General features: G+C 45.2%; 2 protein-coding genes across 7 annotated transcripts in view; one reads left to right on the top strand and one right to left on the bottom strand.

Moving 5' to 3' along the window:
* The window catches only part of DOCK1 (dedicator of cytokinesis 1), a 490,705-nt gene that overhangs the window by 214,535 nt on the left and 248,992 nt on the right, over window positions 1–27,178 (top strand). The gene's annotated exons all lie outside the window — the stretch shown is intronic.
* The window catches only part of INSYN2A (inhibitory synaptic factor 2A), a 57,532-nt gene that overhangs the window by 16,397 nt on the left and 13,957 nt on the right, over window positions 1–27,178 (bottom strand). The window contains exons 2-3 of the mRNA XM_036101941.2: window positions 21,421–22,612; window positions 1,192–1,263 (exon numbers count right to left, since the gene is read on the bottom strand). Coding sequence (XP_035957834.1) covers window positions 1,192–1,263; window positions 21,421–22,607 — 1,259 coding nt within the window. The 5' untranslated portion in view covers window positions 22,608–22,612. The remainder of the gene's footprint in view (window positions 1–1,191; window positions 1,264–21,420; window positions 22,613–27,178) is intronic.

The raw sequence follows: 27,178 nt of genomic DNA, 5'->3' as shown, positions 1-27,178 counted from the left end.
GGCACCTCCCTCATTGTGACAGCTGAAAACATCTCCCTCCAGACCTTGCCAGATGTCCCCTTGGAGGCAAAAATTGCTCTTTGTGGACTTCTGCAGTAAGGAATGTGCTAGGGTGACACCTGGTGCTCATGTCTGCCTTTGGGTTCTTCTGCCTGGCCCCAGAGAAGGTCACCAAGTGACCCAACTCTGCTTTTAAAGAGTCTGAGTCCCATGTGGGATGTTCCGCCTCGGCTGGAGATGTGTGATGGGCCCAAGGTGTGGCTTTAAGCTTTTTGCTACATTGAAGACATTTACATGATCTCCCTGTCTCCATCTTTTTGATGAGAGGGTGGTGACTTTGAAGATCTTTTTAGAAGGTGTATTCGTGGGGGACAGGAAGAGATGGAAGTTCTTGTACACACATCTAGATATATAACTATGCAGCGAGAATAGTTTTTGATAATTTGGCAAGTCCGCTAAAATTGTCCTTCAGGCTTAACTTTCAACAATGAACTAAATCATAACATCTCTTACTGCTCTCATATCTTGTTTGTGAAAATTACATTTCCGAAAAGAAAACAGATAGTAACCTCCCTGCAGGTTGTGACCATGTCTGAAAATTCTACATTTCCGAGAGAAGCCTAACATGGTTTTTCCCTATTGAAAGTTTCTGCTGTATTCTTGTTGATGTGAATAATCTAAACAAACTTGAAATTAAAAAAACATGATGAACAGCGGTACGGATTCTAGACGGGATTATGTCCCAAGGGACGCCAGTGCCACAATCTCTGTATAAATTTCATATTTGGTGCAAGCAGCCTGGGTTCTTCTGTGGTATTCCTAGCACCTCGAGTGTGGTTTGCCGTCTTTGATTCTATACCGTCTGAAGGGCTTAGCTTTCAGAGCTTTTCCTGAACACATAGTACAGTGCTCATCGCTAGCGATTCTGAGGGAGCAAGCCATCAAACTTATACCAGTTTTTGAAAACACTAAGATGCATTTGCAAGATAAATGAGCTCAAGCTCTCCCTCATCCTGGGATCATACACCTGGGGTTGAGTATTTAGAAGGAGCTTAGAATTATCGTCAAATAAGGCCCTTTACTTTGTGTCTGATATAATCATCCCAGCATGGCCCCCAATGATTCTTGCATTCGTGGGTAAACATCATTTGTCACTCATAATAGAAAAGTGGGAGGAGGAGGTTAACATACCTATAGATAATACATGCACTGTTCCTGCATGTGTCACAATTAGCTGTGTCTTGCCCAGTCCGATATGAAAGCCTACAAGATAAGAACAGGAGAGCATTACAAGTGGTGGCTGGTGGTTGCTGGCTATTACAGAGCAGACACCTCACATCAGATGCTTTCCCAATGCCATTGCTCGTCATGGTAATACAAACTGATTCTTGTGTGTTTCCCATTTGGCTCCTGTCTGTATTTATCATACAAAACCAATGCAACGTCCACAGCTAAGATGATAGTTAAAATAAATCCAGAATGTGAATATAAGCTACTGGACGAAGTAGATAATCTAATTTTGCTAAAAGGGAATTGGGGATGTTTCAGTGCAGCTTTAGGTTTATGGTGTTTTAAAGAAACGTGGAGGGAAATGCAATGCCAGATATGCTGACTCTGGCTTAACTCTGCCCCACAACCTGTTGGCTTGCTGGAGTACAAGTCTGCAAACTACAGTTCCCGGGCTGACTCCCATCCCTGGTCTGATTTTGTCCAGCAATCTAAGATTGGGTTTTATATTTTAAATGGTTGAGGAAAAAGGGGAGAAAGAATAATAATATTTGGAAACTGTGTAAATTAATGACATTTAAATTACAGTGTCCATAAAGATTTTGAGAGTAAAAAAAATAGTGAACATTTTTTCTTAAGTATCTTCCATTTTGCTTATTGGTTTCCAGATTCCAGAATATTTATTCTCTGGCTCTAGAGAGAAAACAATTTGCTCAGCCTTGCGGAAGAGTCTCCTAGTGTTGCTGTCATGCCATCCGTTGACCTTTTCTGCCTATTCTGTCAGCCCTATGAGGCCACACAGTTTTGTTTTTATGGTGGGGGGGTGGCAAGGTTGGTAACTCTCTTCCTCTTTAAAAAAAAATAACCTTAGAGTATTTTTTGGAGCCTACTGTGGAAGGTTGAATAAAAGGTCGATAAGCAGGGTTTTCTTGACCAGGCCTTGACTATTTCTTGGCCCAGTCGCCTCAAGAAATTAGCACTAAGCGTGCTTTCATGCTGTTTCTTCTAATGACTTCAGCTGACCTTTCTTCTCTGATATTTTTAACAGCCAGGTGTAGTTTTTCCAAATATTCCTTTATATCCAGGGGCAAACATGATAACCACAGTCTGTTAAATTTGTGGCAGAAGAAAAGCTTCCATCTGAATTGGTTTATGTACACTTAGGGGCTAAACTTACATTTATATAACCACACAACGTAGTAATAGTGTGCACAGAAGGTTTTCCGTCAACATCGATAGTCAATATTTTTATCACCTTCGCTGTGTAAACTCTTGTATGCATTGTGGATTTCGAATTGAAAATAACTATTGTTTTCCTCATTATATTTTGTGTTACATAAACATTTGACAAAAAGATTTCCTACTCAATGTCATGTTGTCTCTGAGCTTTGGTAAACTTGGGACTTGCCCTTTGAATTCTGTGTATTTTACCTATTAATCAAGTGACCATATTCTGCCCTAAAGTGCTGCTGATCATTGCCTGTGACCTCAATGTATTTGGGCTAGGCCTGGAATCGTGTGGCGGCATGTGTGTTGACCTTTGTCCACCATCACTTTCTGTATTGGGCTCCTTTGGATATGCATGTTTGCTGTTTTACTCTCCCCTCAGCTTAGTCAGGAGAGAGGAATAGTCAAGAGCCTGTGTATCACAACCTCCCCTTTTTATTCACCGGACATGGCCGCTTTCTTACTTAGACTTTTCCTCTTGTTGACAGACCCCAAGAGTACATTCCTCATGAACCTTCCCACCTGGCTCCAGATCGGTCAGACCCATTCCAGGGTACCCCAGTGTCAAGACATCGACCTTCTCCATTCTTCCATGCCTGATGTATATATAAAGGGACTTTCTCTATTCGGCATATTCCACTAGAGCTTGCCCTAAGCTCATTTCTGATCGAGGTCATTTTGTACAGTATTATGCACAACACTGAGCCCATGTCCTAGCAGTGACATGGCTGGTGTGGAACGTGTTGTCACACTCTTAGGTTGGGTTGCAGATGAGGTACTGTTCTGCTTTTTTGTTGCACGAGCATGTGCTAACCACCAACCAGGGTGGCTGTTTATAGGAGTTAGTCACATTCCAAAGGTGAGGCTTTTAAAAGAAAGCAGGCAAAATCAGGGACCTTTCTTAGCCCTTATTTGAGGGGCACTCTTTCTGGGTTCTGAGGAAATATTAATTCCAAGCTTGTAGAACCTTCCAGTCTTAGACCCTAGGTAGAATCTCGATCAAGCCTCATCAACACCAACACCCCTTACTTGCCCAATATCATAGAGTTCCAAGTGTCTCACATTAGATCCTTGAGCCCTCAAATTAATTATGGTATCCTCATTTTAAAGAGCAGCATACAGTAACATTTCGCATCCAGGATCTCATTATTAGACCCCAGGCTTCTGATTCTCTGTGATGCCTTCCTTCTACCTTGGGACTGGTATTCTGCAGTATGTGTAATTGGCAGCTTGGGACAGTCAATGAATCCAGCAATGATAGGACAAGGGCTTCAGGTACCAGAAATGTACTAGAGGGCTCTCTTCCAGGACCTTGGCATTTTTCAGTTAGAAATTGCTTTTTAAAAGCATTTTCTGAAAAGACTCTATTCTTATCCCCTTCTAAAAACCACACACTTTTTTTTTTTTTTTTTAACTGTTACAGTCAGTAAGCAAATAGTTATTAAGTGCCTATTAAATGTTGGGCATTATTTGGCTACCGAGGAGACATTTTTGGATAAGACAGAGTCTTTGTCCTCACAGAGCTTGCAGTAGAGTGGCAGAGGCAGGCAAGGAATACATAAACACATGGATGGATGGATGGACGGATGCATGGATGAGTTTTGATGACGCGTGTTAAGGAAAGGTTGTGAAGAGGTGGCTTTAGCTAGCACACTGAGGACACAGATTGTGAAGTGGGACCTCGATGATAATAAAAAAAAAGAAATGAGTCATCTGAAGATCCAGGGTTGAGTGGTGCGAGCAGGGGGACCATCACATGTGAACATCCTACAGTGGGAATGATGTTGGCATGTTTGCATGTCAGGAAAAAAATGGCCAGTGTGGCTAGAATAGATGTTGCATACAGGAGTTGGGGAGGAGATGAGATCAGATCATGTAAAATAGGAAACACTTTGGACATTATTTTAAATTTAATGGAAAACCACTCTAGACTTTTTCTTATTTTTGGATGAAAGAGTGACGTGGAAAACACTTCTTGACTTACTCTCACCCACGCCTCCAACATAACTTTCATCCAGTTTCTTTTCTCTTTGCTTCTTTTATTTACAACACAACCTAATTCACTGAGATACAGTATGGTTTGGCTGATGTCTACTGATAAGAAGCAAATGAGTCATCATGCCTACTTTATATGGAGATGTATTTGTGGTCATTGGTTTTTAGCTAATTTAGAAGAAAAACAGGTGGTCCGTCCTGTTTCCACCGTGTCTGAGAAGTATTTTCAGGATCTCATTGCCATGAACTTTTCTTAGAGAGACCCCTCAGTATGTTTCTAAGATTTTGTTTTTTTAAGGACCTTTATTTTGTTGAAAGGATTCAAGTGTTTGGAGTCCATAAAGGCAGGTTATAGAAGTAGAGGTCAATGAGAAATTAATTTGTGGATAAAATTTAAAGTGTTGCCCTTGTATGATGCAGTTAAGTCATAGGCTGCCTCTAGCAGCTAATGTCAATCAAGGTATGCCTGCAAAAATTTTATTAAGGCTGAGGGTGTTTTCAGTAGAGGGCTTAAACTGTGTAATCCATTGTGCTTATTGCTTTGATAATCCATCTAATTGTCCTTGGAGCTTTCAAGCTGTAGGGTTTGGCTTCACTGATAATTTTATGGTCACATTAATAATTGTGTTACAGCATCTAAATGAATGTGTTCTCTAAATATAGATGAAACAGATAAATTCTTTCTATAGGACAGGGAACACAAAGTGCTGTTATGGAATTTCCCTAATTTTTCCTTCTCACTTGGAAGCAAGTCATAAAACCAATACTTGAAATGATTATCTTTCTAGATCACCATTGCTGTGAAGAGGAGCAATCCAGACTCTTTGGACTGCTGGAGCAGATGCTTCTCCAGTGACAGGAGGGCTAGAGATCTTGTGCAATTTTAAGTTTGGAGAAGAGAGAGCTTAGATTATTGATGTAAAAGCTGCAGAGGAAGAATGTAAAAAAAAAAATTATTAAGTTTTCCATCTTGAAAGTTAATTGCTATCTTTGTAAAGCTCTCTTTCCTTTTGTTTTGAGGAGTTATACCTTATATGGGTTTATAATCCTATGCCTGTCACAGTGCCCAGTACATTGAGTATTTGGTTAATAGTAATGTGACCAAATAATACAGTCACTCTTTTGGTTCTCATATTGAAGTTCAGTAATAGACAAATCTACTGAAAAAATTCCAACCAAGTACAAAAAGCAAACAAAAAGTATACATTGTGAAAAGCTCTGGTCCCCACTTTTTTCCCCGATAGGAACCCCTTTGTACCCTTGTGATAAGCATGCTCACTGTAAATAAGGATTTTTTAATACACTGATCTTTTTTGCACTCACTATTGTCCACTGCAGTTATTTGCCATTTGCCAGTATTTTCTGGTCGTAGCAATGTATGAAACTTGGAGAGAACCTAACATTCAGCACCAAGGACAGCACCAAGCTGCTGAGTTGTCCAGAACTTTTTCTCTTCTGTTCCCTTGATTCTCTTGCCCCCATCCCTCCAGAGCACAGTTCTAACTGAGGAACGATTCCAGAATCTGGAGCCTCTCCTCGCTTGATGCCCTTTTGACACTTATGGTCATGGAGGGCTTCGCTGAAAGCTAAAGGAGACTAGGCATGAGTCATGAGATGATTAGGGATGTAAAGAGCATGGACGTCGTGAAAACACATGGAGGAGGGAAGGGTTGCTCCAGATTTGTCAAAGCAGAGGGATGTGGACAAGTGAATTTTACAACGTAGTTCTGGTGGAGTCCAGGTGTAGAGCCATTTCCACTTCTGCTTTGTGGATTTCTTTACAAGAACTTGCTCTGCTTTACAGAAAGCAAGATGTGTGTCCTTTTATAGAAGACAGTGTGGAACTCTAGTTGGGGCACCCCCATTCAAACACAACACTGGGACCTCCTTTCTGGAGTGGCCTAGAATTCTCAAGTTTAACTCTGGATGCAGTTCACCAGTTTCTCTAGCTACCTCAGGCTTCTGCAGTAATCTGCTCCAATTTTTAGTTATCATTTTCAAATATATACTTTTGTATGCTTATATAAAAAGGAGAAAAATGGTCATGAATTTGGGGTTTGCAAGTCTTCGGTCATTCCTGTTGCAGATCAACAACAAGAGGTAATGGAAAATAGAATCAACAGCAACAGCAACAAACAAGGTAAGGCCCATGGCAGAGCCTGTGTGGCAGCTTTTATAACAAAGCCATGGGGATGCTGGAGGAAGGATGGCTGCCGGTGTCAGCCTGAGCTGTGTCCTGGGAGGCAGGGGCCAAGAGCAGGGGTGGCAGTGACAGACAGCATCTGCTTTCTCGAGAATGCATCACAGAGAGATCTAAGATAGCAGAGCCCTAGGTGGTAGGAAAGGGTGCTGAGAAATGTCATAGAAAGGTCACTGAAACCTTTCTTCCTGGCCACATACCCAAGCTGCTCAGTGTCTCTGAGACCTTAAAGATGAAGGCTGAGAGGTAGGACAAACAACTCTGACCCCCTCCCAGCGCCCCCGCCCCCAAAATTAATTGTTTGGTTAAAAGGTCAGGAATGGAAAAAAAAAAAATGCCTCTCACTGTGTCTGTTATCAGAAGCAAAGTCCAACAAAGTCCTAAGCATCTCAGAGAAGAATGGTTGCAAGTAGAAAATAATCCTGTGATATTTAGTAATAATTACTAGCACTGGATTATTGTATTGACTCTAACTCTGCCGTTCCTCCTGCCACATACCACAACACAGTTTTCTCCATATGATCTTAATTTTCCAATCGAAAATTTTCTTCTTTCATTCCTGGGTGACTGAGGATGGTTTTTGACTTCAGAAAAACATTCTCCTCTCAACTAATGTCACAAGTGCGTTAGCATGCAGCGTGCTGTGGGCCTGTCCCCCAGAGCTCCGAGTTGGCACACAGTGCACGAGACCCTGTTGCTGAATTACTGGTCTTTTAAATGGCATGGTGATTTTCAGCAAGTTCAGAATTTCTGGCATGCAAGCAGATGGTGTCTTAGGTGATGCTAAACCCAGGGTATGATCCTTTAATTGTGATCTTCAAGACATGTACATCACATAGGGTATTGGATTGGTCACTTTGAGTTAACTCAAAGGTATGTATTAGGCCCTTAGCTAGAGAGGGTGGTTGCTGTAGAAAAGAAAATGGCACGATCTCTACTCTCGGTGATAATTTTATGCACTTGTTTAATTTATTCTTATTTTGATCCTTCTTGTTCTTTTGGCTTTCTCACTGGGTGCCAAGAAGTGTTTTTTCTACCACATTCTAACCCAGGTTTGTGCTCCAGCTGTCCCTTCATGATAACTGAGCCATCACTTATGTCAGCATCTTAAAGGGCTTTTTCACTTAATAGTCTCAAAGTGACTTTAATTAGAGGCATAAAGTGATACCACAACTATTGTTGGGAGAAACTAAACTTCAAAAAGTAGTCAAAGGCAGCTGTTTTCAGTAACCCCCTACTGTGTTTTAAGACCACCCCTGGCAGTGGGTTTGGTTTATTCCTAAGGCTGAGTTCTCATTAGGAATTTGCCAGATTATACCCTGGAAGCACAGTTACTTCATCTATTAGCTGTTCCATAGTAAAAGTGAATTTAGACTTTCCCTATATATCCGTGTAAACTCAACTGTATCTGTGATTTGCATCTAAGCTACGGAATGCCAGAATTGGAGGAGCATCCTATTTAAGTGTGTTAAAAGAACACAAAGTCCATTTTCCTAACAAACTCCCAAGGTCATCCGTTGATCAGTAGAAGGCAGTGCTGGCTTCCACCAGCAATGGTGTGACCTGTTCCCACTTCCCCAGAAGCCGAGAGGAGCTGTCTGTCAGCCAGTGGCTGGCTTGCTGTGTGAGGCTGTGCAGTCCTGTGTTCATCAGTGGCCTGGGATGCCCAGCTGGCTAAGCATTTTATGTCTTTTAGAAAGTGAGGTGGTGCTTTAAAGAATGCAGAATAAGTGATCCCCACTCTGTGGCACTCCTGTTTCCCCCTGCCTCCAGGCTAAGAGGGCTGACTAGTTGGAAGCCTTCTTAGGTTCTGTAGGAGTGGCACATTCAGCTGCGCCCCAGGTGCCTTTGGGCAGCTCCCAGTACCTTTCCTCTACCACAGCATCTGCCATTCGGTATTGTCTTGGTACCCTTCATAGTTTCCTGTTTGCTCAGCCAACAGCCTGCATGCCAGTCACAGGAGAGGTGGCAATAAACGTTTGTGGCTACATGGAATGATGAATGGAAGACAAATAACAAAATTGATTGGGAAGGTAACTTTGATTCAGCAGATCTATGAGGGTTGGATTGATCTCAGTTCCAGTGAAATTTAGCAGCTCTTAACCTGATTTAAATAAAACTCAGAAAGACTCATGTCCATGCTCTCTGTTCAGTATCTTGAATATGGCATAATCACCAAATTATTTGTGTTTTAAGAATTTTAACCATCAGTTACTAGTTATTATATAACCCTGGTTTCTCTCTTCTCCTGCTCTCTTGCCTGTAGATATTAAATAAGGCCAATCCCATTATACTACTGGTTTCCTCTGTTCATCTAGGGCTTCTTTTTGGAGAAAAGAGGTCTCGTTGACATTGAAGTACATCAAACTCTTCTTTTCCACACACACTCATGTGATCCTCCTGAATATGAATGTGTATGTTCCAAATATCCCTTGTGTAAAAAATAGAGTTGTCCTGGCTGACTCCCCTAAGGGAGATCTATTTTTGTAGTTTGACGTTGGAACGGAGAAGGGATATCCTATTACCAAGCGCATGGTTAGATTTTGTAGCGCTCTCTAGTTGAGTTGCAGTACAGCTGAAAAAAAACTGGAGCCTGGGAATCCCAACACCATGTATAATTTCGGCTTGTTGGAAAGTGTGTTGTGGTCAGATTACTTAGAAATGATGTTTTATAGCATAACCCATTCATAGGTTGAGGTAGTTCTTTGTTCTTCCTGTTTGTCTTAACCTTAATTTCTTTCTTCCTTTCCTTTCCTTTCCTTTCTCTCTCTCTCTCTTTCCCTCCCTCCCTCCCTTCCTTCTTGCTGCTCTGAAATACCTTTTATTTTTTAAATAGGGGTATTTATATACAAATATTGCCTTTCTGTACTTTCAACTGATGAAATGTTTTCTCCGTTAATCAAAATTACAGTGAATAAGTATTTATAAACACTTTTAAGTTAATAAATATGTATAAGTTGATCTCTTTATTTTTTTAAATTAATTAACATATAATGTATTATTAGTTTCAGAGGTAGAGGTCAGTGATTCATCAGTATTATGTAACACCCAGTGCTCATTCCATCACGTGCCCTCCTTAATGTCCGTCACCCAATTACCCCATCCCTTCATCCACCTCCCCTCCAGCAACCCTCAGTTTGTTTCCTATGATTAAGAGTCTCTTATGGTTTGTCTTCTTCTCTGATTTTGTCTTGTTTTATTTTTTCCTCTCTTCCCCTATGATCGTCTGTTTTGTTTCTTAAATTCCACAGGGTAGAGTTCTCAAAGTTGTTCATAGCCTGTTCTCTCAGAGCCAGGAATGGAGATGTTAATCCTTGAAGAACTATCTCCCCATGCAAGCCCCATGTCATCTTAGTAAACACATCCTAGTAACCTAATCCTGGTTATTTCCGTTTCATCTTCTAGTTAAGAGACCTTAAAGGGTTTGGCCGTAGATGAGACCAGACCACTAGCTGGCCTTCAGCCTGTTTGCATGGTCACAGCTCATCAAGTGCTTCCTCAGCACCAGCCTGGTGCTTGGCCTTTTCCTGGGGGGCAGTTGCTTGGGTGAATAAAACATAGTCCTTACCCTCAAGACACTGAACATCTAGAGGACATATGTTTCCAATATGAAGGAGCTGCTTCTATGCTGACCGAGTAGAGATGTAGAACTGTTGCTGGGGACAGTTTCTGCGCTCATTCAAACGCACATCCTTGTTCTGGCCCAGATGCTCTGTTCCCTCATAGGCAACTCAGCATATCTGCTGACAGGTTCCCAGCACCCTGCCTGTGGCTTTCTTGCAGCCATTTTTCGGTGGATGCTAATGATGTGATGAGGTGTTTTTGTCCCATGTGGCTGAGAGCATCTTGGTGGTCACAGATTTATCTTCCCAGTCCTGGCACTGAGCTCACAAGCACTTTCCGTGGAGCAGGGCTTGAGGTGTCCATCATAAATACCTGTTTCTTTTGTGACTCAGAAAGTGCCGTACCTCCTTCTCTGCTTTCAGCCTTTCCACAACACTTATCAGATGGAACGTGCCATACATTTTAGTTATTATTTTGCTTTCCGTCTGTCTCCCCCCTGACAATGTCAGCACCATGAGGGCAGAGATTTTTTTTCTGTCTGTTCCCTGATGAATGTTCAGTGTTTGCACTGGGGCGTGAAGTATAGTGGATGCTCAAGAAATATTTTTTGAATAATGAATGAGAAAATGAGGGAATAAGTGAATAAATGAATGAATGAATGAATAAAGAATGTGAGTATCCTGCTGGGTTAACTGACATCATACCCTGTGCTTCTGAAATGAAAATAGGACGGTCAGCTTTGTGATGTTTCCAGCTGGATCAGGTGAGAACATCTGTCTCAACGTATTAACATTATCCCATCTTAAATTCCCCAACAAGTGGAAAAGGTCAGTCATGTTCTGCTTCCCACACCCAGATATTAAAATAAGTGGCCCAGCCTACACCTCAACCAGCCCCCTCCTCATCCCTGGGAAATGTCATTTCTTTATCTCAGAAGCAGTCCTGGTGAACGAGTTTCAGTGAGAAACAAACACCTGATTAATAATGAATGCAGGTGCTTTCTTTATGTGGTATTGACAAATTAAATTTTATTAGCCTAGTAGCTCCCCGGATGTGGTGATCCTGTAATTCTCAGGAGGCTCTGGCTTTTAAGGAAGCTTGCAATGCTTGTTTTCATTCTAAAGTGAAACAAAATGGTGGCCATTGGAGGTGCATGGCAGCTGGTGTGATGCTTCAAGCATGCAGGGGTCTCTTGCTTCTGCCTCAGCCCTCTGCCTCCCCTCCAGCAGTGCCCCTCTGCATCTCCCTAAGGCTCTGCCTCACCTCCCTGCTCACTTACCTCCACACACAGCCATGCTTGATGAAGAAACAGGAATATACTGTTATTATTATTGCATATCCATTATTATTACTGTCAGAAATACATGCAGATTTGGACAGAGACAGACACAGAGATAAACACTATTATTAGGGCAGGCCTTCTCTCTTTAGAGTTTTATCATCATATTTCCATAACATAAAATCATCATAGGTAAGAACTGGGGAAGATAGTAATTATTATTTCGTGCGTGGACTGCCTGGTTATGTTACAAACAGGGCAAAGCTTGCATTTTCTTTCTACAGTCCTAAGTTGCAAAACGGTAACCGTGATGACAAACAAGTCCCTCACCCCAAAGGGCACCAGGAATAGCTGTTAATAAGGAAAACAACTTTTTAGGGCTGAGCTGAGGCTGAGTTGATTAACTTGTTTTCCTGGAAGACAGATAAAGCTTAAGCTATAATTTATGGAAAATTAATGAAAATGAATTATGGTGGTAGTGGCTACTGAGCTAGAATGAGAAGAGGGATCTGGGTACGTTGTACTAAAGCAGAGCTTTCTGCGGCTTGCCATGTTTCTGCTGTACTAGTTCTCTTCCATAGAGTCTGACTTCCAGAGGTTTTAATTTGAAAGCATTAATGTGCATTTGCTAGTAGTTCTGGTCATAAATATCCACAGAGCCCTTCATGTTTGATTTACAGTTTCTTTTGAGATATATATATTATATATTATATATATATATGTATTATATATATAATATATATATATTAGAGCAGTTTAGTTAATTTTGAATCAGAACTTACTCTCTGTGAAGCATCTGTGCTTTGTTTCAAAAGTCTGACCTTGTGCTGGTTTTCTTTAAACAATCGCTTCAGAGATCTTGCAGTTGAAGATTAAAATCTTTAACTTTCGGTGTCATCATTTGTAAGATTCTTGATGTCCAATTATGAGACTTTTATCTGGGGGGATAGTCTAGTGCTGTAACCAATGAGATGTCGAGAGAAAAAATTTAGTCCATTTTTGGTGCCTAGGAGCTCGATTCTCACAAATGTCCTTTCAGATCCGGCCTTTAGAATCCACGCATGCTTATTTTTGTTGCATTGAAAACTTTCCTCCAGCTTGTGGTTCACATGAATTTAGACGTACATTTGAGGAAGGTAGAGCCAGGAGGGCACGTGCTGAGCCTCTGACATGACAGATGGTACCTGAAGGCTTTGAAGAGTTCTCCCCAGGAAGGCTGCCTATGGATAGATTTTGTGCTTGGCACTCACGTCCCTGGACTTCAAGATCAGTGGCTTTGATTTTTTTTTTTTTTTTAAATTACCTCACAGAGGACATTCCTCTTACTGATTATGAATCCTTAAATACATGCCTTAGTACTGGGATCCCTTTAAAAGGTGTTTTCTGCTTTCTCCAGAACATAAGTTTGCAAAAATCTCACCAGCTCTGGGCATGAGAGCCTCTTAGTCCCTTCAAGTTAGAGGAAGAATCCGGGTTTGCAGTAGCAACAAAAATGCCTGCTTTTTAATTCTGTGTGGATATAGCAGGTTTGCCATTTTCAGAGGATGAGATGGCGAGTGCTCGGGCCTGACAGAGATCTAGATGTAATGTCTGCCTTTGCCATCTCTCACCGCCTTCTGACCTTGGGGATGTCACTGAGCATAGCCAGGCTTTAGTTTTCTGGTGCAGATAATTCCTACCTTCAGTGTTATTTTGAGGATTCAGTGAAATCCTCGCAGAATGCTTGCATGTTGGAGGTGCTCAAAATGGATGGACTTTATGGGTGTTGTGCCCACTTCCCTGAACTCTTCCACAGATCCAATGGGCTACAGAGCTCAAGCCATTTTTGCATAGCCTAGCAGAATTTGTATCAGATTTTAAAAAGTTTTGAAAACTAGAACTTGCATTTCATCTCTTAAAAAAAAACAAAAAACCCGAATTCTGGGATACAAATCCATAAATGTTCATGTCATGCCTTGAACTGCTCATTTTATCTGCAAATGGAGTGTCTGGATTGCCTAGTAACTCTGGTGAGGCATTTATTCACCTACCAACTTAAAAGGCCGGGGAGGTATTTGAAATCTATTTTGGCATTCTGCACAGGAAGATTATTTAAATTACATTTTCAAATATGTGTGATACCTACATGAAGCCCAAAGCAAGAATTTGGAATGTGTTTTATATTCTTACAAATATATTTGCTTCATTTTTCATATTAAGGATGGAAAGGCTTATTATTTTTCAAGAACTTAAAAAAAAGTAGAAAAGACCACGGCCCTGTGCATTAAGTGAAGAGAATGCTGGAGAGTACATGATCTGTGCTTCCATTGCAAAATCATAAAACATAACTTATACTGGAGACTTTAAACTTGAATATTTGATCACAGGTATATAAAAGCCATTAGTTGCAACAGAAAAGGAAAACGGAAAGGTGTTTCTGAAATCTGTTCAAAGGATGGCACCCAAAAAGGACAGAAGCCAATTCGAGCATGTGTAGCAGCTGAAGAGATAAGAAGTAAAGTGTCAGTAGACAAGAAAATACGACAGTGGGATCCCTGGATGCATTTATTGAAGGACGTCCGTAGAGAGGGCTCTGTTGCTTTATTCTTTCTCTCTCTCTGTCAACTTTTATATAAGGCAGTGGCTGAAATGATGATGTTGTTAGGCCTCTCTGGAGGATTTGTTCTTAGAGCAGAAAGGAGCTCTGAGGTCCCTTGACTCATCCGGACTGTCCTTTCATAGGGGAACAGGTAGCTGGGAGATGAGCTAGGACCAACTGTTTCCCAACTCCGCACCCTGCCTTGACCATGACACCAGATCCGCGTGGCCTGTGCGTGTCTCTGAAAACAAACACAGAGCTGATGTCTCCCTTAGTAATCCTCCCTCCCTCCTAACCTCAGAAAGAAACCAGCCTGTATCATGAAGCAGGAAGATCTCGCTTGAAAGCGTTTAGGCTTGCCCCTTGCTCAACCTCCCCCACTTGAGCTCTTGGAAGGCTGCTTCTCAGTAACAAAGTAACTTGGAAGGAGGTAACTTCTACCGAGTGCAGACACAGCCCTGGATTGAGAGCCTTGTCCTCTGTATTTGAGAAGCCCGCGGGCAGGTATTCTTAGCTCCCTTTTTAGAGGAAGAAGCTGAAGTTCAGAGAGGTTAATGACCGTGCCTAAGCACAGCTGGGGCAGAGAGGGGCAGAGCAAAGTTGCCAACTCAGGACTGGCTGACTGCAGAGCCCGGGTCGTTCCACTCGGCTCCCCTCCTGGATCTCACTCCTGGAAAACGGGAAAACGGACTGAGTGGGAGGCAGACCTCAGTCGGCTGGCTGGAATGTTTGGGTGACGACAAATGTGCAGAGACACCGAAACTGATTTATCAAGATGAGAAAATGAAGTGCTGACATTTTCCTCCTGTTCAGATAGGGAGCGCCGAGGGGCAGGAATGCCTTTGGCAGGGAATAAGGCCCTTTTTGCCCCTGGTCTCCATGCTCGTGCTGCTTTCCCTTTGCTGCTCAGAGTGCCCTGCGTTTTTGTGATGCATCGTGCCAGCCGCCCGGGAAGGTAGCACACGGCATTCCTTCCAGAGGAGACCCACAAGGGGTGTTTGCAGAGCCACAAACGCCACCCACCTGCCCTCTTCAAATCGGGGCCCTCCAGCTAACCAGGTGGAAGACGTCCATCTCAGTCAGTGGGTGGGTTTTGGCCAGAACAAGCCAAGCATCCCTCCAGAGGGTGCCCGATCACACTGAGATGGACCTGCCTTACTGTGCCCAGCCTTTCCTTCGGCTCTTGGAGGGGCGTTCTGGGAAGTTTCTCGTCTGAATCTCACGTGGAGACCTTCGTGATTCCCGTGTTCGTGCCCTGGCTGCTGCCACAGTGGTGTGCGGGTTTCCGTGTTGGGTCTTTCTGCTCTGTGACTTCGATTGTCCCCTTATGCTTCCTCTGTAATTGTGATGCAGTATTTATTCTGTTTGGGCATAGATAATTAAGGAAAATTTGGAGAGATTTCTCCTTCCCTGACAGGTCCTTCTGAAGCGTGCCTGATTCCGAGTGATTTGTCAGTACAGGGACATAAGATAAAGCAAGTGTATCATTTCTGTCCATGTAGCTTATTGGGGTAACAGCAAGTCACGGCGCACAATTATGTGCTGTGATGACCTCTTCTTCCTGCTGGTGGGAGAGTGAGACCTTTCTCATGTTTTAAAGACATGCCGTCATGTATGTATCATACATACAAATTACACAGATGTGAATAACACGCACGGAGTTCGCAGGCAGAATGCTGAAGGCTGTGTGGGCTGAGGATGAACAGTCAGGTGGAGGCTTGAACAAAGTGATCATCAGTGACCTGGGGACGCGTCAGAGTGGGGCCCTGAGCTCATCTGACTTGTATCCCCTCCTTGCCTGGCACAGGGCTCAACACAAGGAGACTCTTGGTAGAGGCCCTCTGAACAGGTGCGTGAATGGTACGCCTGTCAGTCTGGCAGTCATGCACCTGGGATCGTCCCTCCCCATCTTCTGACCTGGTTTTCTACACGACCATGTGGCATAAATCGGCGCACTCTGCCTGTGGCCCGGACCTGGCTCCTGGCTGCGTATCCTCATTTGTACACATACTGTCTCTGGCTGCATTCACGATACGGTGGCAGAGCCGAATCGTTTGAACATAGATGGTGTGGCCTTCAAATCCAAAAACATTTGCTATCTGGCCCAAAGGCGTGCCAACATTTGCCAGGCCGAAAGGTGATGCTGAGGTCTTCAAATAACCATAGATCCTGAAAGCCTGATTTTTTTTTTCCCCCCCTCTGGATGTGAGTATCTGCACATACCTTCACCCGCTGCGTGGCCGGCCCCCTTGCTTTAGTGATTAAAAGAAAAGCAAAGCTGGGCCAACAACACAGGATTCCACACTGGGTTTACATTAACTTGTTGCTGCCCTCAGGTCTTTATTCCTACCTCCTTTGTCTTCAAAGCTGCTGTGAGCACTGCCCTCAAAGGGCCCCTGATCCCTGGGGGGATTTCGTTGGCTTATTTTTCTTTGCTATCCCTGTATGCTCTGGACCTCACGTCACAGAGAAATACTCCTTCTCGGTGAGGCTGAAGCGGCTGGACAGGACCCCGGGAGCCATAGCAGGGATGAACGGGAGACTGGGTCACTGGGTTTACAGCCCTCCTTGCAAGCTGCTGGAGTCCTTGGGCTGGTTTGTTGTTGAGGTTTTGCTTCTTTTAAGTGATGGTCTCACATTTGCTCTGATTTAGTACAGCTGCAAAGCCTCCGGGCTTTCAGATTTCGTCTCTGCCAATCCATCACACTTGACGGCCCAGAATGGCATGGGTTCTGCTCTCTCCCCGCCTCTCCCAATACCCAAGCCTGCAGGTAACACCTAGCTGACGCCGGGAGAGATGTGACCAGTGAAAGAGCCTACTTGACTCTGGGCAACAGCAGATCCTGCCCTCATGCATGACAGTTCGACTAAAGCTTCTCATGTAGTTTTTGGGTCTTCTCCGAATAGCTGAGTCTCATTAGGCTGTCACCGACCATGGAACCCATGAAGACACTCAGAGTGTTGGGGTGCAGTCTTAGAAGTAAATAACCATCTTCCCATGGAGTGCCCATGCAGTTGCTGGTGAGTGCACACCAGGAGCACTTTGGACCTGCAGCCCGTGGGTCAGAGGGTCTCCTGCCCAGCAGCTACTGGCTGTTCTGGGGAATTATGGCTGTTATAAGAAGTACTTGGGTTTTTAAATTCAGTGCCCCGTTTGCCTGGTTTGCAGCCTTCAGCGACTACATTAGTGGCCTATTGAGGCGGCCTGTGTGACCCTGAACTTCCTTGGAAGAGACAAGAATAATACTGAGAGCTCTGAAATAAGCAGGATCATGCCTGGCATTCATACCAGCACAGTGACCAAATGCTGCCCTCACTGCATGAAGCGAGCGAGGTTAGTGATCTGCCCAAACGTTTTACAAGGGCCCGAAAGGCATAATTTTGAATACTTTTTGCACAGCTACCTCCTTATGGAATGCAGTGCTCACATTAGGACATGGCCTTTCCTCGATACCTGCTCTGTGTTGCTCTCTGCGACTAGCTTTGCAGACATCGTCTTTAAGCTTCTAGTAGCCTTGTTTTGTATAAGATGAAGTTGGAGCTCCCTGAGATTCACTAACTTCCCTAAGCTGAAAACACTCTGCCAAGGCCTTTTGGAAATTGACATAAGCAAATGAGATGAATGAATCGCATGAAAAATAATTTGGAAGCTCCTGAATGTGGTTGGGGTTGGTGACCCCGGAACTCCCATGCACAAAACAACTCTTTCAGTAGGCTTGTCTGACAGACTCAATATGCAGTTTGTCCAGACTCACTAGTGAAAGGAAGTCCTACAAAAAAGGTTATACATTCAGTGTACTTCAAGAAACGTAAGTTGGCCCATGGAACCTAGCCAAGTGCAAAGAGTATTGCCTTCCCTGGCTTTGTCCTAACATCCTGCACCAGAGCAAGCCCATGGCCTCCCCGTGCAATGTGGGTGTAGAGGCAGAATCTGTCAGTGGGATTCAAAGTCGTGGGCTCCACAGTGCACGTAAGATGCCTGTTCTCACTGGGTCCCCTCCCAATGCAGGTAAATTCTTGACAGAGTAGGTTCTCCTTGCTTAATTGAGGGTAGAAGGTGAGCAGAGAAATTTTACCCAGCTTCTGAGCATTCTCTACTGTTGATGACTTTTTAAACTCTAGAATATTTTCCAAGGAAAACTGTACAGATCTTTTTAACTTGGTCATGAAATTCTTTGTCATGTTACATAATGACTATATAATAATCTGTGGAAAGTAGAGTAAGTTTTCCTGTTTTTGTTTTGTTTTTTTTTTTACCATGAGATGCAAGGAGAACACCTTATTCCCTGGCTCATATGGGGTACATAAAGTAAGTCCTCCTTTAGAGTGACCATCCTGGGGCATGCCCATCATGCCCTTGTAGGGGCAGAATGGTCAAGTTTCAGGATTTTGTGAGCTGGTTGAAATTGGCCATGGTAGCAGTATTTACACCATGGAAATCAGCAAATGCTATCCACCCCCCACCAAACCAGTTGATAAAGATGTACCAGCACACCTGTCTTCCACCCTCTGCTCTGTGCTGGCCTCAGACACCTGGGAAAGGAGCTTGCCCCTTCTCTGCGCACCTGCGAGGCTCACATCCCCTCACATCCTGACATTGAAAAGTGGTGGAAATGGGAGTTTTGACCAAATTAATGGCCTTGGGCATTGGCAAGAGGGGCCACCTTCAGGGTGGCCTTGGGGTTTGAAACTACTTGATTCACTGTGATCTGAGTCTAGAGGGCTCAAAGACAGAGGTGAGAAGGAAGGCTCTGGGACGGATGTGGGATACGGGACTGCCTTTCTGCAGCAAGCTTGTCCTGAGCAGGCAGCAGCTGAACTAGGGATTGATTTTAAAGTCAGCTCACCGTTTGCCTTGATCTCTAGTGCTCAGTCCTAACACGGTTAGGAGCCAGGCACTGTGCCCCGTTTTGGGGAGACGAGGCTGAAGGACTTCTTGTGACTATGGCAATGCTCTGTGTCCTATGCAGTGACCAGTCATCACATTGGCTCTCGGGCACCTGAGATGTTGCCAGTACAACTGAAGAACTGAATTTGCAATTGTAATTAATCTGAATTTGAATTTCAGTAGCCACTCGTGGCTGGTGGGTACTGCACTGGACCGAGCAGCTCAGGGCTTGTAGGAAGAATACTGATGGCAGCCTGTGTGCTGGGAGTGTGGAGGGTACATTCATCACACTGGACTCAGATGTGGGGCTGCTAAGTGTTCCCCAAACCCCAGCATCTTTGACCAGCCAGACCAATCAATACTCATGCCACCACAGATCTCAACCCATTCAGATGCACCTGGCACTGGGCTGACTGCATTAGAGGGTCACCCCAAGTCATCCTCTCCCTCCATCTGTAGGATGAATGATGATCTCCCACTTACAGGTGAAGCGATGGGGCACAGAGGGGTGTAGCCCTTGCCCCACATCCTCGGAGTCAGAATTCCCACCTAAAGATGTCTCAGTAAGTGCAGGAGCACTGTGTCGCCTGGCAGGGTTGCAGAGAACTCAGAGGATCCCATTTAAAACAAATCTCTACAGTTGTTCAAATAGTGTAAGGAGCCTGCAGCTCAACATGGTTCTCCTTTCCTGGGGTGTTCGTGGGTGTTCAGCCTTGGCAGGGTTTTAGTTCAGCACCTACCCTGGTGAGCATACACATTTATTTAGCATATGCATTTGGCTTTATACCATTCGATGACTTTTTTTTTTCCCCCCAGTGAGTAATGTTGATATCTTCCTATTTTGCTGTCTGATTTCAGTCACTACAAGCTGTATCGAAGTCAGTGATCTGGTCCCTGTTTGGTCTTTTAATTCTTCTGTGGGACTGTGGTCTCCTGATTGACCAATCCCTTGTAGACCCACCTGAGTGTGTTGTTTCAGGATGTGTACATATTCAAGTCCAAATGACTGAAATGGGATGAAAATGGAAATGTACACCCAAGACTGAAAGAGGCCTTTTGAAAACATTCTGTAATGTTAGGTTACCACTGATGGCCAGCAGCTGAACACCATCGACTGGAAACAATACTCTGTATGGGAGGGGGCGAGTTATTGGGGATCAACTCCTCTTGTAGATGGACCACCTGCACTATGCTGGAGAAGCCGGAAGCCAGGTCCAGAGCCCCCACCGGGCACCTTGCCTCTGGAGCCAGGGCCTAAGCCTCACCTGCTACCTTCGACCGTGGAGACTGTTTCCTCCCCCTTGTTTGCAATACGCAAACAACGTATAACTGAACCACAGAAGTCCTCTTGAGGAAACTTCTGTTTACTGATGGTCTGCTGCCCTGACGATGCATTTCTTGGCTTCCCTTCATACTGGCTGCTAGCTCACTTCACCAGGGGTAGGACCCCCAGGGTGGGGAACTAACCCCATGAGGCAGTAGGGCCCTCCCTCAGATCCCACCTCCAGATCATGGGCTGCAGGGAATCCAGACAGTGTCAAGGGGAAATGGGAAACAAAACCTGGCAGTCAAGACGAAGGCCAGTAAGCCGTGTGCACTGTTTCGAGAAGCTTGGAACTAGAGTACTCCTGGCACCCTGGTTTCAGTGAAGAACACTGCCAGGCCCCCACAAGCCTTCCTGGCTGAGGGGCTCAAGGCTAGCATCCTACCATTAGGTCATTTGCTTATAAATTTGCCGCTGCACGATTTTAAGTTCAAAAGATGGGAAACACAGTTTAGCAATCTGTTACCAAGGCTGGACGGTGTTGGCTGTCGACTGGATAGGATTCCGTCGGTAGCCCAGCTCCATGCATGAGACCCTCGGGAGGAAAGGTACTGTCTCCTAATCACACACGGAGAGGGCTTGCCTGAGGGTACACATGGCTTCTAGGAGCTCCACGGCGGGGCAGAGAAACATATCCTCTATTGTGCAAAACCTTGTACAGTCCTGAATATCAATGTTATTCTAATGATTTAATATAACCAAGTCAGCATCTGCTTTGCAGAATGCCATTTCAGTTCTTTCTTTTCTCTTCCGAAATATTCCTAAGAGGCGAGTGGTTTCTTACTTAGATATTTTGGGCTGGCGTACCTATTATACTTCATATCCTAAACCTTTCGTCCTAGGGCATACAAAGTTAAGACCCATCAATTCATGCATTCAAAAGAGAGGTATAGGACTTGAATTCCAGGCCAGGCAGATGAATGCCAACCACCAAGTGAATCTTTACGGCGAGTATGCAGTGAAGCCTAGCCTTATAAAGTAAACTGGGACCCCTCTGAGCTTGTGCTGCCCTCAGACTATCACCTGTTCACAGAAATGCTGGCATTAGTCTTGCTACGCATCTGGGCATTGGAGGCTATGGAGGGACCCTGGGGGTGGTGAGCCCGCCCAGCTTCATGAGAAACGTGGGCATACATACCCTTCCCGATGGGCCTCTCCTTTCTCCAACTCCTGAATGACCCCCAAGAGCACTTTGATGGTTTCTTGGCTGGAGCTGATCAGGTCCTCCATCACCTGCAGCTGTGCTTTCAGATCGACGACTTCCGTGTGAGGCACGATTTGTCGGCATTCTTCACCCACAGCGGCGGCCGTGGGACAAGGCTGGCTCTCCTCCCCCGGCGGGGCTCGAGTCTGTGGGGGCTGCTCGCTACATTCGGGGGACAGGCACTGCATCGGGGGCGAGCAGGCCGCCTCGGGGCCCTGGGGACCCTGGAGCGCATTGAGACGCGAGGCTCTCCTCCGCTCCTGGTCGGCCGCCGGGCAGAGGGGCCACTCGCTCGTGGCGGCAGAGTTTGACAAGGCAGCCTCGGGGGCCTTTGCGCTGGAGGCAGGTGCATAAACGGTGGCCACCTCGGTTTTAAACACGGTCCCGTGGGCCGACAGAGCGGCTTCCTCGGTGTCCGGTGTCGCCCTGTCGTGCTTTGCTTTCCCGTGCAGCTGGTAATCAGGCTCCTGGGAGGGAGGCCGCGCAGAGTTTTGGAGAGGCTCATCTCGGCAGCTGTGCACGTCAGGGTTTCTGCATGGCTCTGCACAGTTGACCCCGGCAGGCTGGTCCAGCGCGTTCATGTGTTCATCGGAGTGGGAAACCAAGGCTGCCGTCCTGTGCACCCGGCCGGCACCGCACGGCCGGGCCTCCTCCCCGGGTCCTTCCTCGAGCTTCTCCTTCGCATCCGCCGCAAACCCATTGTTTTGACTTTTAAAGGCATCCGCAGCGGGGATGCTTTTGAGATTCCCTTTCTTGCGGTCCAGAGGGAAGGTCTGGTAACACTTTTTCAGGTCTGGCGAGGTCTGCACGCCTGTGCTCTTGGTGACATTGGGGATGGACCTCCGAGCGGGCACGGTCATGTACTTGCGGTAGGCTGCCCTGTAGGATACGGGCTTGGCCTCCCGCTTCTCGCCCGGCTGTCCCGCCGAGAGCTGCGTGTCCCTCTGCTCATTCTGCGCCTCGCAGATATCCTTAAACCGCACCTGGAGGGCTTTATTCCGTTTTTTAATCTGCCGGTTGGGATCCAGGGCATACTTCATCTCCAGGGCCAGGCCGGCGGCAGGCTCCACCTCACTCTCTGATGTCGTGAGTACACATTTGCCGCTTTCCTTACTGACCATGATTCCTGCGTTCAGAAACATCAACACAGGCGTCAGTGAAATAGAAACCCACACGCGAACCCACAGGCAGCACAAACTTCGAGCGAACGTTACTACTGCCTGCTTCCTAATTATTTTTAAACAGGTGAGGTTGGCCTTTACGTTAAGGAAAATCAGACAGGCGGAGAATTGCTGGCAGGCACAGCTTGAAATGCTTCTCAGATATTAAAGCCTGCTTGCTTTTCCATGTGGGATACACTCGTTTCTTTTGATAGTAATGCATGTTTCCCCATTAGACAAACCTGTTTTACTATATTCATCAAGAAGCCCAACGACGCTGCCTCTTCCGCTTTGCAAATTATCATTTCACATACACGTCCCCACTTCATAGGCAGATGGTTTTCCAAATGCATCTTACTCGGTTTGGGTTTTTACTAAGTTTTTGAGGATGACGTGATTAATCTATTATTGGAATCCAAGAGAATTGCTGTTTTCTTACTGGTGATTCTAGGTCCTGATCAGATAAATATGGAGAGCCCTGCATGAGGGACTGAGATAAATGTATTTGTCTTAGCCATTACAGATGTCATGGGACAGTGGGGCATACTGCTCGATGGGAGGACTGGAAAGGATTAATCTTTGTGGTGTGCCTTGCTTCTAATGGGTTAACACTAGCCCTAGAGAGAACATGGGTTTCCCTGCATCTATCACTCTTTTCTTTGCATTTTATGGAGAGTGGTATTTGAAAATACTTTTTTTTTTAAAGAAATTATTCATTCTAGAATCAAGTTTTGTGTTTTGATCACAACCTCTGAAAATGAAAACAATGGTAGTTGTTTCAGTATTTAAATCCTGAAAGAAAATAAAATCACAAGGCTTTATGTTAATCATGCAAATTCATCTTGGGCTGAATTATTAAATGCATCTAAAAAGGTGCAGGTGGCCGATGATCCCTCTGGGGAATACCAGTGGGGTAAATGCCTTCACTTTATCAGGCAGATTCACAGCTGCTCATTGCACGTGGAAGAATTTTCTTGCGGGCTGAACTTAAAGGAAGAAAATATAGTTATGTTGCTTGTGAGTTAGTGTTTGAGAAGAAGATAGTCAGATGGGAGGGACTGGGGTGTGCAGGGGCCTGGCGTTGGAGCTCCCTGTCCAGAGAGGCAAGGTCACAGGCATGAACTAGCTGAACAGGAACAGGCCCAGGCTGCACTGCCCAGTCCACCCGTCGACAGACCTTCGGAGCCCGTGGACCCAGGACTGAAACCTCCAGGAGCACTTCTCCGGACAAGGAACCAGGTGACTGGTGGCGGCCACTCCAGATGTCAGTGAGTGTGTGGGCCACCGGGAGCTCCACTGATGTGTGAAGGCTACACCTAACACCTTTAGTGCCATTCAGTCCCATTTGAAGGAGCAAAGTGGGGTTCAGAGAGGTGACGTCACTCGTTAATACCACACAGCAAGTAGGACATACAGGCAGGAGCAGGATCCTGATCTCCCTGATGCCTGAGTTCATGCTGTTTCTCATAATGTCAGATGTCCAACAAACAGGCAAGACACCTCCCCATATCCTTACTTCTTACTGGGTTAAGATTGCAGGCCAGTGGGCATGGTGGTCCAGTGAAGGAAAAAAGTGGGGAGAAGCCCAGAGTCCTCATGTGAGAGTGTGTTCTAGAACTTCCTCTCCCTGCAGTCCGGGGACCCCGTTAACCTGGCCTCTCATCACAGGCCAGCATGGTGCTGGCACTCTGCAGGTCTCCACTAGAGTTCCTGAACAAAAGACTTAGAGAAAACTGAATTATTTCATCACTTACGCCATGACCATGAACGGGCAATCTTGTTGGAGGACAGCAATCAGCTCTGCAGAATTTGGTTTAGGTCAGAGGGCCAGGGTTTCTCAGCCTTGGCGCTCCTGGCATTTTGGGCTGGCTGACCGTTTGCTCTCCTGTGCACGGAGAAATGTTTAGCAGCATCCCAGCTTCTACCCGCTAAATGTAAGGAGCATCCTCCCAGTGTGCCAGCTAGAAATGTCTCCAGACATTGCCAAATGGCCGTGGGTGTGGGGGAGGGGCACAGCCATCCATGGGGAAGAACCACCACACTAGAACTTTCATCTTGGGTGGGTGGAGTGTGTCCCTGAAAGGGAAGGCCTGGGAGAGCAGAGCGAATGGCCAGGAACAGATGGTATGTCCGGGCACCTGGGGGCATGGGTGGTCGGGAAGGTGCCTGTTCTGGAAACGCCCCAGCTCTGTGCTGAGCCAGGAGGGAGCCCCATCCTCATGCCACTGTGTACAGCTGTGTGTCTGTCCTCTGACAAAAGAATTAGTCCCAACGGTCGCTCTCGTAGGTAGTCTGGAGAAGACAGAGAAGCAGCCTTCTTTGGCTTTTAGAGCTTTCCTGGGTGCTGAGGATAGCTGGAGGGCTTTGTAATTTGGAACTGGAAACACTGGGCAGTTTTGGAGAGACCAGGAAAGGAAAGGAACAGACCGGAGCCGTATCATCTCTTGGCTTTGTGTTGGGAGGACTAGATTCTGGAGAGTGGGTGGGATAGAACATGCCTGCTAAGGATGGATAATATATATCTTTTACAGACACTTATCCCAACAGGTTAAAATGATGCACACAAAAGGACGTGGTGTGGGGAGAGTATGGGGGCGGTGGGGGCATAATGAGAAAATTAAATCTTAACTCTCCTCTCTCACAATCATTCTCGAACTGCCTTTGCTGTCCAGCTATGCCAGATGATATTGTGCCATCATTCTGCAGAAGACCTTCCTACCAAGGAAAATTTGAAAGGGAGAGCATTTTTACAAAAAGCAATTTACTAGTAATTTTTCAGCCTTTTCCCTGCCACTCCTGAAAAATGTGCGTCTGAATAAGTTTGTCCTACCGTGCTATTCATCATTGCGATTTGCCAGGAACTGCACTGAAATAATTTTCTTACATCAGTCTGCTGGTTTGGAAAGATATTCTGAATCTTGGATTCAACCATCAAACTAATAAAACAAATCAGAAAAATTAATTGCCAGTGGCAAAATAATAAAAATAAAGCAATTCTAAGCTCTTCTCTGTTTTACAGGGAGTTACTAAGTATATAAAAATCATTTTCTTATTAGTAAAAATGATGGTGATACTTAGAGGATTTTTTTTTCTCAGTGTAGTCTGCTGGTGAATTCGTTTTTCAAGTAGTAGAAAGTGAACTGTCCTCATCCCACTGATAAGAAAGATGTCAAGGGATTCTTGTAGTTGACTTATTTGGACTTCAGATGGAGATCTGCGTTCCTTTTGGTGGCTGGGTGGCATTTTCTAAAACCGTAGAATGGAATTTTCCTGGACATTAGGAATTACTTTCCTATTAAATGGTTATACCTTTCCAGGGTGTTCACTTACTGTTTATTGGGGTGGGGGGGCTGGTAGTGATTATTAAGAAAATGGTTTTGTCATGAAAGGAAATGGGTATTCTAACAGAAGACATCCCACAAGTCGAACCTTCCTGCTCCCTTCATTCATCCATCATCCCTTCATGCATTCATTCAGCAAATGAGTGTGCATATGTCCCAGTGTGATGTCAACGTGCAGTCCATACGTACTTCTGTTCCTCACCAAATGCCAGCATATCCTCGGCGCTGCACTTGGATTTCCTCCTTGACCCTCAGGACAGCCTCACAGGGGAGGCACTCTTGCCAGCCTCAAGCTGCAGATCGAGAAATTGAGGCTCCAGATTTTTTTTTTTTTGTAATTTGCTGGGAGTCACACAGCTCGAGGGCTGCTCCCTGCATCCCTCTAAATCCCAGGCACTGAACCCCTCCCCTGCCCAGGGAAGCCTGTAGCCTGCAGGCTGTGTCCTGTAATGAACGTCAGAAGGCATCCAGTGGCTGGAACTCGTCGAGCAATTTCCTTGGCCTGTTTGTCACGAGGTATCCGGGTGCAGGTTATGCAGGGCACCTGGGCACAGAGTTAGGGAGGGCTGTCGGGAGTGCTGGACCCCTCCGGAAGCCACAGTGGCATTTTCGGGGACAGCTCGCCTTGGCCTTGTCACCTCCGTGGACCGTGGGCTCTGGTTCTTGGAGTTAATCTCTTGGCTCCAAAGCAGCAGGAGTTCATAAAGTTTATTTTTTATACGAAAATGGTGTTCTGGAATTCATCGGACTGTGCCGTCTTGAGGTGAATCTGGCGAGTCATGGTGGAGCGTGTCTGGCTTGGGGAGAGCTGGTGTCGGGGAGCTGTTCGGAATGCAAATGTCTTAATTACCCTCCAATTAAAGTGTATAATCAAATGTGAGTTGTAAATATATAAACCCTGTACTTTTAGATTAGTGATGAAGAGTCCTATCTGCGTGCTGCTTTAAATTAATAGCTTATATAAAAATGTTCTTTCCAGCTTAAAGGAGTGAAAAATGGAAGCAACTAAATACCCAACAATAGTTAAACGGTTAAGTAAATGATGGTGTACATCCAGTGTGGCCATTAAAATGATAATTATAAAGATTATTTAGTATCATAGAAAAACACTTATGAAATTATGTTAAGTGAAAGCAAGCAGTCTCCCAAATTGTACTGGAAGAAAATGAACCCACATGGTCATCGTTGTGG

This window comes from Halichoerus grypus, chromosome 7 (genome assembly GCF_964656455.1).
Source record: "Halichoerus grypus chromosome 7, mHalGry1.hap1.1, whole genome shotgun sequence".
NCBI lineage: Eukaryota > Metazoa > Chordata > Mammalia > Carnivora > Phocidae > Halichoerus > Halichoerus grypus.
Note: the sequence above shows the minus strand (reverse complement) of the source record. Positions and strands in the feature narration are given on the sequence as shown.